The following is an 11,941-nucleotide window of genomic DNA, read 5'->3' as shown; positions in this document are numbered from 1 at the left end:
TATGATGAAAAGTTAACTGTCTCTATTTACTCGACTTTAGATGTTAATGACGGATTTTGTTTACTCATTGAGTTTATGAAAACTCACCCTTTCTTTTTTAACCATTTCAAGTTCAGGATAATCTGTAGGCAGTTGATTTCATCAAGGATTTCTGTTGGACTTACTTCCTTGGAAATCGTAGGTCTACATTCTTGCACACTTTTGGTTATCTCGGGGTCCATATGTCACTGTAGGATAATTTTGAATACCTGGTTTACTGTATCACTATGTGTATGAATTTATTTTGTTCTTACGCTACAAAAATTATTTATGCATAGTTCTATAAAAATTATTTTATAAGAAAATGAAATATATTATCAAATATTTTTATTTAGTCTAATTAGCCAATTTTTCACTCCAAATGGATGATTTAGATTACAAAAATTTATTTTTAATCGGAAATGGATACAGGTTTTGAAATTTTCAAGTAAAAATGACCAAAATACCCTTGTGTGGCGAAAATTTTATTTTGATTGTTTTCGATCTAAAATAGTTTATATTCTCTTAAAACTCGATGTTTAGTAACTATTGCTCACTGGGGAAGTGGAAAACTGATGCAAGAGCCTTGTGAGATTTTGGTTGACATATCGAGTAATGAATGTTTACTAAGACTTCGCGACGGTTGTCACGGGCTCAAAGGGAGTGCCGGGTCGTGACAAATTCAAACATCTAAGGCATCTAAACCTTTTTGGTAATTATATAAAAACATAATCAAGAATATCCTCCAATATCAACAAACACTAAATCTGAGTTTTCTATGAGCTTTGCAAATTAATTACCCAGAGATACAAAGCATAGGAAAAGTTTTTTATATAAAAATTGTAATAAATTTACTTGTATGCCCTATAGGCTTGGGTCTCTAATGAATTTCACTTGTCTTACTTGAGTTGTTAATTTTACTAGATGGAATATTGCAAAATGATAAGCATCTTGAACAGTTGAGTATAGGTTCAAGAAGTTTCAACTGTTGTCTTATTATATTTACTTAATCGTTATTTGTAACGTCTTCTTCATGTTGCATCCATAATCTTGGTGCAGCAATACAATAATTGAAAGCTTTTCATTTTATAACATTATTTTAGCATTTAATTTTTCATTTATTGGATTTAGACGTGTTAATGGGTAAGGTAGTTGTTAATTTTGTGATACTTGAACCCAAACTCGATTAATAAATGAGGTATCCGAACCCTACAATTATCCGAATATTTTTAAATTTACTATCCTAACCCGAACCCTAATACATACCCACTGCTTAATAATTATCTAAACCCATTTGAAAATCTGATTATGTAAAAAAATTATTGAAATGCTCTTTATGGGTACTTAATTACCTGAATCCGAATCTGTACCTGTATTTATATACAATAATATTTTCATTCATATTCCATATAATTCACTAATAATTAAATTTATGAAAGCACACAAATAATAAAATTTAAATTTAAATAATCAAAAACAAATATCGCAAATGTCAACTTAAATAACTAAAAGCAAATGTTCAAACTACAACTTGAACAACACTACAAGTTTAATTAACTATAAGGGTTTGTCTTTAATTATATGAAATTTTAAAAAATAAATTCTAAAACTATACTAATCTCACTACTTCTTTTTAAGGATATATTTTATAAGTTTATATAAACAAATATATATATATTATAATTAATAATTTTATAAGTTATAATTTTTGTAACAGTAATATAAAATAGAAATTAAATATATTTATAATTAAAGTATATATACTAAAAGTATATATAATAATTATTATATTATTTATAAATTAACACAATATATAGAGTACATGTATTAAAAGATATTACAAATTAATTAATAATCATAGTTTTATGAATTAATTTAATTAATAATATAAGTTTATCTTTAATTACATAAAATTAAAGAAATGTAATCAGGTTCAAGTATCGGATACCCAAAAAATGATACCTGAACTTGATAGGGTTGTGAAATTACTACCCAAATCTAATCATAAAATACTATAATCTTATATAATCGGATCAAATACTCATAATTATCCTGTAATAGAGTACTTTTTGTCTTCTTTTAATTGGATTTATTTTCCTTCCATTTAATGTCTCAGTTGTTGAATCACAGAGGACAAAACAAAGTTTGGGCTTTTGGTCTAAAGAACAAGCTGACTTCCTTTTTTTCTTTCTTTCGTTTCCTATCTTTCTTAGCTCCACTATATTAAAGACCCAATAGGCCCAAATCAACCTTTCAGGAGCCTATTCAAAACGAAGAGGAAATATTAGGGTTTAGGGTTTCCTATATAAAGTGATCACACCTCCGTCTTCAGCCCTAGTTCCGCTTCTTCCTTCTCCGCCCTTTTCGCTTCGCTACGAGAAGCCAACGCTGCTATGGTTCACGTCAGTTTCTATCGCAACTGTAAGGTTTTTTCTTCCAATCTTTAGTTTCAACAGAATGTGTAGACAAAGATTTTGTTTTTCTCAATTATTTTCGTTTTTAATTGTTTATTGTTTTTGGTTTTCACGAATGGGTATTTTATTTGGCTGCTACAATATTTTTGTTCTCATTTTTAGCCAATCGTGTAGCTGGGTTTATTTTGTTTAATATAGTTAAGAATGTTTGAAATTATCTTTAGCTTTGATTTTGCTGTATTTTTAGTTATTAGTCGCTTTGATCTATTTGCTACTTGTTGATTTACTTAATTGGGACGATTTTTGGTAAATCAGAGAGCATTAGGCTTAACCTTTCGAAAGATTCCAACTTTGAGGCCTGGGGTTTAAATCTCGGAGATGGCTGGGTGGGAGAGTGTTCCTTTCAGTTTAGTAGCTCACATGGTCATATGCACCTAAAAATAGTATAATTGGTTGATTAATATCATGGTAGTAGTGAATCGTGATTGATAAAAATACTTGTCTAGTTTTATGGGTTTTTGCCTTTTTGTTGAGTTGGCTGCTAAAATCAAAAGAATCAAGCTGTATAATTGTTTTATGCTCATTTCAGGTTAGGTTACTGGTCTCTGACTTCCCAAGTATTTGAATTAGAGTATTATTGCATTATTATTATTAGTTATTTATTGGTGAAATTAATGTGTGGTTGTAGATGGGAAGACCTTTAAGAAGCCAAGGCGTCCATATGAGAAGGAGCGTTTGGATGCTGAGTTGAGGCTTGTAGGAGAGTATGGGCTCCGATGTAAGAGGGAGTTGTGGAGGGTTCAGTATGCATTGAGCCGTATCCGAAATGCAGCAAGGGATCTTCTCACTCTTGATGAGAAGAACCCTCGTCGTATTTTTGAAGGTGAAGCACTTCTTCGTAGGATGAATAGGCATGGGCTTTTGGATGAGAGCCAGAACAAGCTCGATTATGTCTTGGCTTTGACTGTTGAGAACTTCCTTGAACGCCGCTTGCAAACACTCGTGTTCAAGGCTGGTATGGCCAAGTCAATTCACCATGCTCGTGTGCTGATTAGGCAAAGGCATATCAGGTACAGACATTGTATTTCCTGCCTTAAAGAACCCTGATTTGTATTATTTTTATTTGCAGTTCATTTCCAATATTATTGGTCTGGTTATAAACCAGAGTATTGTGTTATGTAGCTAAATTGGAGTTGGTAGCATTATGTGGTTGGTTACAGAGTTTATGTTTGATCATTAGATCATTCATTGAAGCTGCAGTGATATATTACTGCTTGAGTTATATCTGTTAATTGTTATGTTTCATTCCATTGTTGTTACTTTCTATATGTGTCAGCTATCCCTTGAATGAATGTGCATAACTATTTGTTTAAAAGTATGTTTGTCTGGCTTTTTCACTTACAAACTTCTTCCCTCTGCTCCAACACTAATGTGATTTATGTGCTTGACTTTTAGAGGTAGATTTGCAATAATTGTTGCTGCATCAAATCTCTAGACTGATTGTTGATTGGTGTTTTTTATGGTAATTGTTGATCCTTGTGTCCTTGTGTCTTTGTATTGGCAGAAGGATGCCTCTTTGGCTTCTTGCTTGCAAATTGTGAATAGTTGCCCCATGTTTTTGCATGTTCTTTTATGCATTGTCTTGTTTGAGCTGTTTCATATTTCTAGCCTACTTGAATATATCTGTAAACATATTCTTTCTTTGCCTGAAAGATGTTGTAAATGCTGTTAAATGTTGTATGCTGATGTTTCTTGTTTCCTTGATAGGGTTGGGAGGCAGGTGGTCAACATCCCATCTTTCATGGTGAGGGTGGACTCTCAAAAGCATATTGACTTCTCTCTCACAAGTCCATTCGGAGGTGGTCGCCCTGGAAGGGTAAAGAGAAGGAACCAGAGGGCAGCTGCCAAGAAGGCTGCTGGTGGAGATGGTGACGAAGAGGAAGACGAGTAAACCTTAGGCTAATACCACCATTAGGAACCATAAAAGGCCGTATGTTTGAAACTTGCCATCTCCATTGTTAGACATGGTTTGATTTTTGTTTGCAGTCCTTTATTGTAGTGGATCTTGGTATATGTTTTGCATTTACTATTCTGTTTTTACCGGATTTGAACCTAATTGAGTAATTGTGTTGTTTTAAGATTAAAAGATTTTAATTTTGATCATATGTACTAGCTTAGCTCCATTTTGATAAATGTTGGTGTCTAGTTTACCCAAAATCTTAATCAAGTGGCTATCTGAGGCTTGTTGTATATCGGGATAAATTAAGAATTCATGGCATCTTAGCACTACCAAATTTGAGTGACATAATTGTCATGTAATGAATTGCATTAAGGATTTTTGTAAGCTTTGAACATCTGGTTTGTGGAATGAAACAAAAATAAAAAGGGGCTGGAATAGTTATTATTTAGGAATAGAATAGAGATGATAATGTCTGATTTGATATATAAATGAAGTTGTAATTTTGATATTATTTTAATATTTGGTTGGTAAAAATAATTTATAATAAAGGAAAAAGTGATTAAAGAAATAAAAGTTTTTTTTATTATAATTTAGTAATTTTACATAACAAGTATAGTTATTTTTGGGCATAATTATTCGAAGTTTTATTTTGTGAAATTTGAAGTAATCAATATCAAAAGGGGTCAATATTACTTATTTCGTATTTTTAAGGGATGGTCATTCTTTAAAACTGATTTTTTTTTATGAGATAAAAATCTACCAAACAAACTAATAAGTTTGTTCTAGCCATTGTCATTAAAGATTTGGTTAGTGGCTTACAGTTACTGAAAAAGGATTTAAAGAAAAGAATGTATCGTGTTTGGCCATTTTGGTCTCCAACCCTGTCTCTTGCAAGCCGCGTCGTAATGGCATCATGATTCGCATGTGACTACCTACCAAATTGAGTATGGGATTTTTCCACCAAGTCCTTTTCTATCCAAAACCTATCTAGAATTTATTCAGATCAGAGCAATGCTCCAGTATCTATAAGCACTATTTAATACAAGAATCCCTTAGTCTAAGCAAAATCCATTTTCTTTGTCAATTATAAACTATTTCAAGACTAAATTTATGAATGCATGAAGGAATGCATTTTTAAAGTCACTCCAAAAAAATAATTAGATTCAAACCGTATATCAAAATTAAAATAATTGTTATCATATTTAATTTGGTGACAGTTTTTTGGAATTTATTAGTAACATGATGGTGCATTCACATAAAGTTGTCCACAACCAAAAGCAATGGCTCAATCCTCCAAAACCATAAAATTAGCTCACCATCAACATCCAAATACTATTTTCTCGCCACTTGTTCCCCCTCATGAGCCGAGCCTACCTCCTAATCCCACTCCTCTTAATTCCATGCCACCTGTACTCCACCCAATAATTTCACCCTCAATTACTGAATTATGCATGCTAAGTAAGATTTGACACTGACTAATCCCCCACTCTTTTTCCTCCACCTCATTACTTAAACATTCCAAATAGGACTCATTTTTTTTTCTCATAACGAAAAATTATCTCCCTCCCTCGTGACGTGGCGAATAACTCGACACCCAAAACACTCCTTGGCTAATAAAACGGCAACGGTTTTTGAACCTTTGGACTTGTCTTCTCAGTCAACCACGTGATAGGTACTCCCCCTTTGGCCCCTTTCTCTCACTCCTCTGCCACGTGTCATCCCACTAGAAATTGCCAAACCCCACCGAAACTCACCGTTTTATTTTCCTCCTCCCCTCCTATAAATTCCCCCGTCACCCTCAAAAATTTTCCACCTTTTAAACTTATCATGGCAAAAATCACTCTTAACGCCACCGTCTTCATGGAGTTGAAGAAGGAGGTGCCGGAGAAGAGTGTTATGGAGGTGGAGAGTGGAGAGTCGTCGACGGAAGAGGCGGAGCCGGAGTCGGAGTCGGAGTCGCCGAGGTCCGTGGTGATGGAGATGAAGAAGAAAGTAGAGAGAGTTCATAGTCAGATTTTGCGGATAAGAGAGGAAGAATCGCATCTTGGAGAAGATTTTGTCGGCGGCGATAAAAAGAATAAGAACGACGTCGTCTGTGGAGGAGGTGGTGAAGATTTTCATGAAAAACGACGACGTCGTGTTAACGTGCTGGTTGTTTCGAGACCCATCTTGCCTTGCTCGCCTCTCAGCGGCAAGAATAACGTTAGAAGGCCTTGCACTGAAACGACCTAATCGATCACTCCATCAATCAATCAATCAAGGTTCGTTTTCTTGTTGGTTCTGTTTAAACTTTCTTGTTTTCCATTTTTTTAAAATGTCTTGATCTGTTTGGATGCTGAGAAGCTTCTTTCATTCTGAATTGTTATTAGATTCTCGTAAAACTGATTTATATTCTTTTATGGTAATCTTGAATGGCAGGGAGTTTTAAGAGAAGGGTAAGGTAGACTAGCGTGGGGGAAGAGTTGCAGTTTTTAGCTTAGTTTGGAAAGGCTTGAAGATTTTTTTTTTTAAAATTAAGCTTTAGTTGTGATTTCTTAATTAGGGCTTAGAAGATGTACAGGACATAATCAAATGTATGATGGAATCATTCTACAGCTTAACAAAAAGTAGTGTAATAATATTTTCCTTTTTCTCTTGTTTTCTTGTAAAAATTTTCTATGTTTCTTGTTCTTATCATAATAATAATAATAAATAAATAAATAAATAACTTTTTTGGTAGATAATAATAAAAAAGATAATCATGCTAGTCATCTAAATTGGATAAGTTTAGAATAAAATTATTGATGGGGTTTTTAGCCATTAGTTAACAAATGAAGTTTATCTTATAGTACCAATATAAATCTTGACTCATTTAGCCTACTTTATTATCTTTTTAATAAAAGGGATAATATATATTAGTTGGTCAGTTGTTGGATTTGGGTAAAGTAATCATCATGTCTTAGCTTGGTCTTTCTTTTTACTAGTCCGTTCCAAAGATATATTTTGGCTTGTAGGGAATGAATTTCTCATTGTTATTGTTGCTAATCTTAAGTTGTAAGTTTTTACCTCTGCATATAGAGTAATAATAGTAGTAATCCTAATTATTATAGATTTTGCCTTATGCAATATTTTCACAAGTGCAATAATGTGTAATGATATTGTAGTCCAAGGAAGCAGTTAGTGAAAATACAAGATAATAATGATGTCTGCATAGACTTCATTAACAGTTTAAAAACAACGAAAAGACCTTGCTCTCTTCATGGAAAATGACCTGATTTTGTATCAATTAGCATAAAGTCAAAATGAGCCAAGAAAATATTTATTACTCCTAAATTATTGAGGACTAAGTGGTGACCTTTGTCTATATCTAGCTACCTCCCACACTAAAATCAAGAAAATTATTATTCTGCCAAGCAAACTTATCAACCAACAAACCCTGTATAGTAGTACTGTATTAGGAATTAAAGATCAAACATGGGGGGCACAAGAAAAAAGAACCCAAAAAGAGAAAAACATGTAAGCCTTTTTGCTTCTTGTGCCCTTGGATGGAAACAACAAGGAACAACCCAAAGACAAAGACTGACATAAATATGTATCTTACAATGAGCCGAAACATATATGTATGTATATATATTTTACTCTAAGAGCAAAATTTGCAGAGATTATTGTTGGAGAAGTTGTGTAAGGATGTTTGCTTTAATGCTCTTATTGGTGTCTGGAGAAGCCATTAACTCCGATATTCGATTGCTTAAATCATCAACCTCTCCATTAAGCCTCTTAATATGACTGCATGTCTTATCCAGAAGCTGCAAATAAGAATGAATACAACAAGGTGGAGTGATTAAACAGAACCACAACTTTGATGTTGCGCTATGAGACTAATTTGTTAAGCATCTTCCTTCTCAACTTTTATTATTTGGAACAAGTGCGGAGAAATTGTTGATTCTTACCTTACTTGCATTTCTTTTCTTCTTCTTGTTAGTCGACAACAACTCCCCAAGTTTGAGGCTAAAATCTTCATTATTTTCATTTGCTCGGGCACTTGATCTTTTGCTAGACATTGACAAGAAGAGTGGGGGTGTATGAGGGAGGGGGGAGGAGGGGACGTTGTCTCTTGTTTAGTTTAGAGGGGGTAATGGCAATGGCAAACAAGCAGTAGTATTTTTATAGATGGTGTATGGAGTAGAAGGTGGGCGACATTCGGTGGAAAGCATATCAACCAAGATATCTGTTGACATATATGGGTTAGGGCCCATTTGTCCAAAATCTGCTGGACCAGTTTGTCCCTGAATTATTCGGGCTTTTTAGTCTTTGACTCCAGAACACTATTACCATGCGTATGCAATTGACCAAATGATTAACTATTTTAGCAATAATACAACATAATCCTTCTGCATAACTAATAATATTTGAGTGTAGCTCTTGACTTACTCCAAGATTCAGCAAGTTATTGATAGGTTTTCGGTGAATTTATTATAATAGGTTTCTTGGTCGGTAATAACAATTTGTTTGGAAGTAATTTTCGACCCATAAGATAAGAAATAATAAGTTAATGCACGAAAAAAACAAAGAAAGAAAGAAAGAAAAAAAATCAAGTACTCATTGATAATTATTTAAGGTAGTTGTTAAATGCAAGAGTATTTTTGCTAGTGGTCTTGGAATAATTAAGTGTGGATTCATTAATCCGTTTTATTTGTTGTTGGTAGGTAGAATAGAGGATTACTTATTTATGTCATATAATAAAGCTTGTATTTTATTTCTGCTACAAGAATATATATATACAAATATTGTAGGTAAAATATGCTGAATGTGCATGCATACATACTGGTTACAATCTCATAAAATGACATCCTCAAGGGATTTTTATTCCAAATAATAATACATGATAGTGAAGTCAATTCAAAGTATGTGCGCTCAAGGCAATAATCAGCCCAAACATGTTGAAAATGTGATAGTGGCACTCTTTTTTATTCAGAGTGCATGATCAAATCAGTCCAATAATTTTTCACATGCAGAATAACTGCTTGATTGTTGGGAAGTAGTAGGTAATAATGACTTTGAATCTTAAATCGTTCTGTAGTATCTGAGACAACAAATGACTTGGAGGGGAAGCTGAAGCTTAAATCTGATCATTTTGTCTCGCATGAGGTTCATCATTCTCTTTTCTCCCTCCTTATTTTTTGTTACTGATCATTGTTTTGACAGAGCCTGTTTCTTCTTTTCTCAACTTGCTATCACTTTTCAGGTCTATAAATTAGTACAATTAAGGAACTTGCTGTAAGTTCAAGCAACATCGCAAATCCCAGCTTCACTTTATTACTTAACCTCCACATTTGAGCAGACATTAAAGGAAACATTGATTAAAACTTGTCTTTTGATACTAGAAGAAACAAGGCAAAATAACCAATGAGTCCATTGGCAGAATAACACTATCCTCTCTCCACACTAACACAGACGCCTAGTACTCATCGCCTTCGTCTTCATCCCCTTCTGCAGATTCCGCACCAACTTCCTCATAATCCTTCTCAAGAGCAGCCAAGTCCTCTCTAGCTTCTGAAAACTCACCTTCCTCCATACCCTCACCGACATACCAATGCACAAATGCTCGCTTGGCATACATCAGATCAAACTTGTGATCAATCCTTGAGAACACCTCAGCAACACTCGTTGAGTTAGAAATCATACAAACTGCCCTTTGAACCTTGGCCAGATCGCCACCTGGCACCACGGTAGGAGGCTGGTAATTGATACCACATTTGAACCCGGTTGGGCACCAATCCACAAACTGGATGGTCCTCTTAGTCTTGATTGTTGCCACTGCAGCATTCACATCCTTGGGCACCACATCACCTCTGTACATCAAGCAGCAGGCCATGTATTTCCCGTGGCGCGGATCACATTTGGCCATCATGGAAGATGGTTCAAAAGCACTGTTTGTGATTTCTGCTACTGATAGTTGCTCATGGTAGGCCTTTTCAGCAGAAATAACTGGTGCATACGAAGAAAGCATGAAATGGATTCTAGGGTATGGGACTAAATTGGTCTGAAATTCTGTTACATCTACATTCAAAGCACCATCAAATCGCAGCGATGCAGTCAAGGATGAGATAACCTGGAAAATTTTAAAACATTATCAATACTACAAGTATACCTGAGGCCAATAAACTCGAAAAGAAATTCCAAATCCAAATTGTATACCTGAGAAACGAGCCTGTTGAGATTGGTGTAAGTAGGTCTCTCAATGTCAAGAGATCTTCGACAAATATCATAGATAGCTTCATTATCAAGGAGCACTGCAACATCAGTGTGCTCTAAGAGGGAGTGGGTTGACAGAACACTGTTGTAAGGCTCTACAACAGATGTAGAAACCTGAGGAGAAGGGTAGACAGTGAACCCGAGTTTCGATTTCTTGCCATAGTCCACAGAAAGCCTTTCAAGAAGCAGAGAGCCAAGACCAGATCCAGTTCCACCACCAACAGCATGGAATACCAAAAACCCTTGAAGCCCAGTACAGTTATCGGCTAGCTTCCTGATCCTGTCAAGGCACAGATCCACTATTTCCTTGCCAACTGCATAAAAAAAATGCAGTCCAAGTTAGTTCAGAGGATATAACGGAAATTGGGAAAACATTTCTCAATATATCTCATTAATCAATGATCAAAGAAGCACTATTTTCTTACTTGTATAGTGGCCTCTGGCAAAGTTGTTGGCAGCATCTTCTTTGCCACTAATAAGCTGTTCGGGGTGGAACAATTGGCGGTAAGTCCCGGTCCTAACTTCGTCGATAACAGTTGGCTCCAGATCCAAAAACACGGCACGAGGGACATGTTTTCCGGCTCCAGTTTCGCTAAAAAATGTGTTGAAAGCATCATCTCCGCCTCCAACTGTTTTGTCACTTGGCATTTGTCCATCAGGCTGAATGCCATGTTCAAGGCAGTAGAGTTCCCAACAGGCGTTACCAACTTGGATACCAGCCTGACCGATGTGGATTGAGATGCACTCTCTCATTTTTGGTTGTTAGCTGTAAAAAGATTGTTCAGTTTCAGAGAGCAGAATGAAGGTACCAAAGACGCCTGCGGCAAGAAAAAGGAGTGAATGAATAGGAGAAATATTGGGACTTATAAAAAGAAATGGATTGGAAAATGAACCCTTTGAAACGGCTATAAATTTGGGATTTAAAGGTAGGCATGTGGCTGAAAACGGCTAGAAATTTTGAATAAGGAAATTGGCGGGGGGATCCAGCTATCTGACCAGACCCTTACTGCACGTTTGGTACGAAGAATAACTATGCTATTCCCTTTCTATTCTCGGTCCTTTCTTATACTTTTGTTTGGTATAAAATTGAGACACAGAATAACAATTTCGCAGAAATAACAATTCCATCAAATAGGTTAAAAGCTAGCTTTATCTATTCCTTTCTCTCTCGGTAATATCTATTCCATGAGACATTGAATAACTTTCAAATATATAATGACTAAAATACTCCTTATAACTTAAAAATATTTCAACCCTAGGCCTATAAATATTTTTTTTCTTCCCATTTTCCCTTTTTTCTCTCTCTCTTCTCACA

At 34.9% G+C, this 11,941-nt stretch overlaps 4 protein-coding genes across 5 annotated transcripts; 2 read left to right on the top strand and 2 right to left on the bottom strand.

Moving 5' to 3' along the window:
• On the top strand, positions 2,252-4,625 carry LOC18601490 (40S ribosomal protein S9-2). Its single transcript, XM_007032443.2, has 3 exons — positions 2,252-2,439; positions 3,121-3,502; positions 4,200-4,625. Exons 1-3 carry the CDS (start codon positions 2,412-2,414, stop codon positions 4,381-4,383), a joined length of 594 nt encoding a protein of 197 aa, XP_007032505.1. The 5' UTR covers positions 2,252-2,411; the 3' UTR covers positions 4,384-4,625.
• On the top strand, positions 6,207-9,514 carry LOC18601489. 2 transcript variants are annotated; one of them, XM_007032441.2, is made up of 2 exons: positions 6,207-6,653; positions 6,811-7,027. In XM_007032441.2, the coding sequence occupies exon 1, from the start codon at positions 6,220-6,222 to the stop codon at positions 6,622-6,624; it is 405 nt and encodes a 134-aa protein (XP_007032503.2). In that variant the 5' UTR covers positions 6,207-6,219; the 3' UTR covers positions 6,625-6,653; positions 6,811-7,027. The 2 variants fall into 2 exon arrangements, with proteins under 2 accessions (XP_007032503.2, XP_017975858.1); XM_018120369.1 differs by lacking the exon at positions 6,811-7,027 and adding an exon at positions 9,452-9,514 and having other exon boundaries at positions 6,212-6,653.
• On the bottom strand, positions 7,932-8,712 carry LOC18601488 (transcription factor ILI4). The gene is made up of 2 exons (XM_007032440.2): positions 8,322-8,712; positions 7,932-8,177 (listed from the first exon to the last, which is right to left on the bottom strand). Exons 1-2 carry the CDS (start codon positions 8,430-8,432, stop codon positions 8,034-8,036), a joined length of 255 nt encoding a protein of 84 aa, XP_007032502.1. The 5' UTR covers positions 8,433-8,712; the 3' UTR covers positions 7,932-8,033.
• LOC18601487 (tubulin alpha chain) lies at positions 9,648-11,601 on the bottom strand. Its single transcript, XM_007032439.2, has 3 exons — positions 11,052-11,601; positions 10,570-10,940; positions 9,648-10,483 (listed from the first exon to the last, which is right to left on the bottom strand). The coding sequence occupies exons 1-3, from the start codon at positions 11,377-11,379 to the stop codon at positions 9,830-9,832; spliced, it is 1,353 nt and encodes a 450-aa protein (XP_007032501.2). The 5' UTR covers positions 11,380-11,601; the 3' UTR covers positions 9,648-9,829.

Source organism: Theobroma cacao, chromosome 4 (genome assembly GCF_000208745.1).
Source record: "Theobroma cacao cultivar B97-61/B2 chromosome 4, Criollo_cocoa_genome_V2, whole genome shotgun sequence".
NCBI lineage: Eukaryota > Viridiplantae > Streptophyta > Magnoliopsida > Malvales > Malvaceae > Theobroma > Theobroma cacao.
The sequence above is the reverse complement of the archived record's forward strand: the minus strand, read 5'-3'. Positions and strand labels throughout refer to the sequence as shown.